The sequence below is a fragment of the Opisthorchis viverrini genome, assembly GCF_000715545.1.
Source record: "Opisthorchis viverrini unplaced genomic scaffold opera_v5_54, whole genome shotgun sequence".
Classification (NCBI taxonomy): domain Eukaryota; kingdom Metazoa; phylum Platyhelminthes; class Trematoda; order Opisthorchiida; family Opisthorchiidae; genus Opisthorchis; species Opisthorchis viverrini.
The window spans coordinates 1,842,843-1,847,708 of record NW_008751711.1 but is presented as its reverse complement, the minus strand read 5'-3'; the positions used below and the strand labels follow the sequence as shown (position 1 = coordinate 1,847,708).

The following is a 4,866-nucleotide window of genomic DNA, read 5'->3' as shown; positions in this document are numbered from 1 at the left end:
CCCCTCCTCCGCGTCACCTGCAACTTCCACAAACGCAACCGAATCCCCATTGGGCGGTGTGGATCCCGACGAGCACGTTCATGCAGCCGTGCAGTATACCGTAGAATCCTTCTTACCCTAAAACTCCAACCGACTTGGCCGTTTGATTTTGAGTTTAACTGATCATGAGCACACTCCCGCCGAATTTTTTTGCATCACTTCAGGACAAGTTGCGATGATGAAATAAACCTCGGTTGTTTCACTTGTGAAAGATATAAAAACTGCATGCCAGGGGGCTATCACCTAATAGTACTCGGGTGTCCGTACGCGACCAATGGAACGTCAATGAGTTACTGTTAAGCGCTGAACACCTAAAGGCTTCATGACCTAATCCAGGATCCATCCGTTTTTTTGTTCAGGGAGGCTAATGTAGAGCTCTTGGAGCAACCATTTCGACAAACACTCCGTCCCTAACCCTTACACGACTCTCGTTCGAAGAATCTCGAGATGCTTCAGTAGTTGAAGCACGAACCTACTGACTAGAAGGTTCATGGTTCGAACCCAAACAGGGCGTCTGAACTGCTCCTGTCTAAGCTTGAGTAACATGGAGGCTTCGCACCGAAAGGGCACTACAGGTGAACGATTATCATGATTTAGTGTCGAAAGAAGAAAGATCAACGATAGAGGCGAGGAAGAAATATTGGAAAGCAGAAACAGACAAGTGGTTCTCATGATATTCCCCCGGGGATAAACAATAGATGTCACGAACAAAGATGGAACACGGCAGTGACTTACGATAAACAGTCAAAATTCAGGTGGAAGTGTAGAATATAAAATGGAAATCACAGACGCAGATCTAAACAGAAGAATGGTGCGTGGCATGCGATGAACGCTCAATTAAGCAGGGTGTGATCGCTAAACACGCGAGCACGTTGTACTTCCACATTACCCTTCCAACGTTGCTGTTGATCGCGCACAGTTTTCACGACTGTTGAGACTCCGGCAGCAGCCGCCGCACCCGGTGCCGAAAGCGGTGGACGACTGGAGCCAGCCGCCGGAAGAATGAGAAGGTCCGGTTTTGCGCTTCGTTGACGTAGACGTGTTTGGTCCGGAGATGCGTCTAAACGGGAGGTGAAAATTCACGAAAAACAGCTCAAACGCTTGCATACCAGACAAAAAGTGGTGAATGTGATAGATGATCTTCACTTAAAGTGCTTGAATAAACCAAAAATTATAGCGAACTCTTTCAAGGGACCATTATGTGTTTCACAAAGTGTTTACGAAAGTGAGGCATCCGTGTCGAACACTCGTGTCATGCTGTCGATGATGATGATGATCTCAACCGGAACACTCAAGGAGGACCGAATAATGGATTAACAAACAAAGAAACAAGGAATTCCTCGGAGTCAAATCAGTAAAGGTCACAAGCCGGAACTCGGAAGGACAAAGGTCACTCCAACATCGACCAGACTATGACGGCGAGGGACGCCAAGCTCAAAGATCACGTGGGCATCGGCGAATGAGGACACGGGATAACAGAACAACCAATAGAACCACCCGGCCGAACAACTAATCGCGGTCAAAGGTCATACCCGGCTACCAGCACGTACATTAACACACACGTGACACTACTTAATTCACAACCACTAACACACCACTATGCACAACTTCGCTCCTCAATAACGCACTGATTATGTCACCTCGATTGGTGATGAAACGTTTGCAATCAAATTGCCCAGCTCAGCGAACAAGCCAACGACCATCTACGCCACCTGAGTTGCCGACATTTTCCTCTATGATCAATTCAATTTATCAACTATAAACTGTGTACCATGGGCACATTGGTTCCAGCCTTGGAGGCGAAGGCGTGTTCAGTTTGTTCGGAAATTGGGCGGATACGCATTGAAGGCGTCCTCATGTTTCAAAATGCCGAAACATTTTTCTTCATTTAGCGCAGCTCATAAAGTTGGTGAAAACTATCGGCCAGCTCGATACCAGCTCGCCTTTTTCGGGGTTCATCAGATATGTGTAGCCACCGAGCCGCATCTTAATTTGCGAAATTTTAACGGATGAAGGGATGAAACTGATGGAAACGCGGACAGTAAGTTTGCCTAGAGAGTCTCAAGAAAGAAAAAAGAAGTTTCATCAACCTTATAAAGGACAGTATTTCAGGTGCATAACCATTCAGACATTCAGTTCATATAGTAAAAGTCACATGACATGCAAGGTAGCTCTTTCGTAATGCCGTGCCATGGAACACTGGACAGCAAGTTTTGACCGAGAACCAGCGTTCGTGGTGTTGCTGAAACGCAGTAAGGGCTGCTGTGTTTTACACGAATTGCTCGCGGTTCGGAAAACTGTCTGGCATGGGTGATCTAACTGTAATCAATATTATCGCCCATATTAATTTCCAATTGATAGTGTGATGTCTGAATTTGCACCTATCTTGCAGTCTAAATGTAGTTGCGGTTTTTTCTCTCGACAGAACACATTACTCACAAGGTTGCTGAAAACCCTGAGACCGATGACGTCGCCGAAATGCACGTTTGACCATTTTAGAGAGGAGAGTTTTCTGATCGTTCTCATGCGAAACGGTTCAAATTACAGCGCGCCAGTTTATCTGTGTAAAAAGTGACACACTAAACTGTTCGAGCGCAAAAAGTTATAACTGAACGTTATTTAATGCAAGAGTCAGTGAAGTTATTCAGTGGGAAGATGCCATCCTTTTCCAGAGGATAGTCTGGCGTTATTTGTATTGCGATCAAATAAGGACTTTCAAGTCACGAGGTGTGTGAGATGTAACGGCCACGCTGCAATATCGAACGTTTTTCAGTTGGGCGGAAATAAAGGCGGCGTGAATAGGTTTCCTGCGAAAATTCGTTCGTCCTGTCTAGGAGTGATTTCCGGTGACAGCTGGGCCTATTTCTGGAGTAGGCCTGAAGCAAGAGACCACACGGAATGCGAGCATCAACTCAGATAGATGCTGCCATGTCGATCAACTCACGGGTTAAAAGTGAAGAAAATTTTAACTACTTATCAACTGAGAGTAGTAAGGTTTCACTATACGGTGCGTGCACTGCAATCCCGGGTACTTCCACCTCCTCAAAATTAGTTATTTAGCTTCTCTGAAGTTCTGATAGTCACGGAATGCGTAGAAACTTTGGGGATTACAAGTAAAACCCACGAAAAATGTCATTCAACATGTTGCGATTGTGCGAAACACTGTCAGGACACAAACAAAATTGTGCAGTTTCCTTCGCCCAAATTTCTCTCGGAAGCTAAGTTTCACATAAAAGGATCATTTATGTCCTGATATCGATTTTTACTATCGACAGATGCTACTGACCTATAATTATCTATTTGACTCAGTTGTAGCATGGTTCACCACCATCAGAGCTTGACCAAATAAGAAATGCTGGCGAACAAAGATGGAGGATGACATTACACACAAGGTGGAATCAATGGAAGACGGAAGTAAACACCTTTCTTTCAGTCTATCAGGCTTGAAAAGACCAGGCGGAATCGGGAGGGAGAGGTATGAGAAACGGGACGGTCGAGGGTCAGGTCAACCCCAAAAAAGTCCAATCTCAACACAAACATCAAAAATGCTTGACCGGCACATAAATATGCTGGTAGAGTGAGGAGATTTGGGTTTTTGGTGGACATTTTGTCCCGTAAGTAAAGCCAGTCTACGCTGAAAAGCCGGGAAGCGCTGTACAGCTGTTTCATTCTTATTGAAAATCATCAGCAGTGCGTATCTCACAAAAATACGGAGAGTCTCGAGACCGCGATCATCAGGCTAACTTAACCGTTCGGCCACGAGCGGCTGATCGGCAGTGTGATTAACTCGCATTTAGACAGGATATAGCCCCGCTCACACTTCAATCACGGGATCAACATCACGCGGTCATACGTGTTGACTGGCTCCTCGAGTAACGACTTCTCAGATGGAAGTGTCACTCATCGGGTGAAGTTTATTCTTCCACCGAGCTACTCATAGATTATCGGTAGTGTGAGGAGATTTAAGTTTTTTTTGCGGAGAAATCTTCACATAAATATGCTTCTACTCTAAAAGGGTTCCATACTTGAATTTAATTCAGAAAAGAGCAGAGAATGGCTGCAGTTGTAAACAGAAATAAGAAAATTGACATTCACCGACGAGAAAAGGTCCAATCTGAACGATCCAGATGCCATCGTGACCCCTCGAGTGAAATCAGCTCAGAAGAGATGCCACCAATGAAAGGTCACTCTCTAGCGGTTTAAGCAGTTTATACAACGGCGAGTTCCAAGCGAACGGTAAACTTATACAAAACGACACGAAATAACTACTTGACTTCTGTCAATGTTAGCAGTTCCCACGACAATTCCTTTGTAATGTTCCTTTTGTCCCATTTTTTGGAAAAGCTGTTGTGTTCTTGTTTCCATACGTGTTCTAGCGTTATGAAGACTTGTTTTCAAGGTTAGTCGGTGTACTACCCGTGATTCAGGATCCCGGGAATTTCATCCCCGCGCTTTGTTCGCGGTTTAGGAGAAAAACTGTTTAAGGTGTGTGTGTTACGTGGCCCAAATGGTTATCCCTCTCTCAAGTGAAGTGACGGTTTGCGCACCTCAGCGATCCATTGAGCTATACTGGAGAGTGTCCCGCGACACTCACAGAGTCTCTCATACCAGGTTGGTCAATGGTTAGAGGTCTGACGAACACAGTCTCCTGGCCCTCCAGGTTGGGGGTTGGAACATGTGGCGACTTGTTCCGTAGAAATGGTAATGCATTTGCATTTCCCGCCAAACACCGCTGCCTTGCGGTTAGGCTTTTGAGCCAAAGGCTTTGGTTGAGGACCCTAATCGTCCTCCTGTCTAGGTGTAGGCGCCCTGGCAGTATCCCAGCCC

At 45.6% G+C, this 4,866-nt stretch overlaps 1 protein-coding gene across 1 annotated transcript in view; it reads right to left on the bottom strand.

The window, feature by feature from the left end:
- Nucleotides 1-619: 619 nt before the first annotated feature.
- Nucleotides 620-4,866, bottom strand: part of T265_03743 (hypothetical protein) — a gene marked incomplete at both ends in the record, with an annotated part of 14,247 nt that continues 10,000 nt past the window's right edge. The window contains one exon of the mRNA XM_009168290.1: nucleotides 620-1,099. Within this exon, the coding sequence (XP_009166554.1) occupies nucleotides 873-1,099 (227 nt within the window). The remainder of the gene's footprint in view (nucleotides 1,100-4,866) is intronic.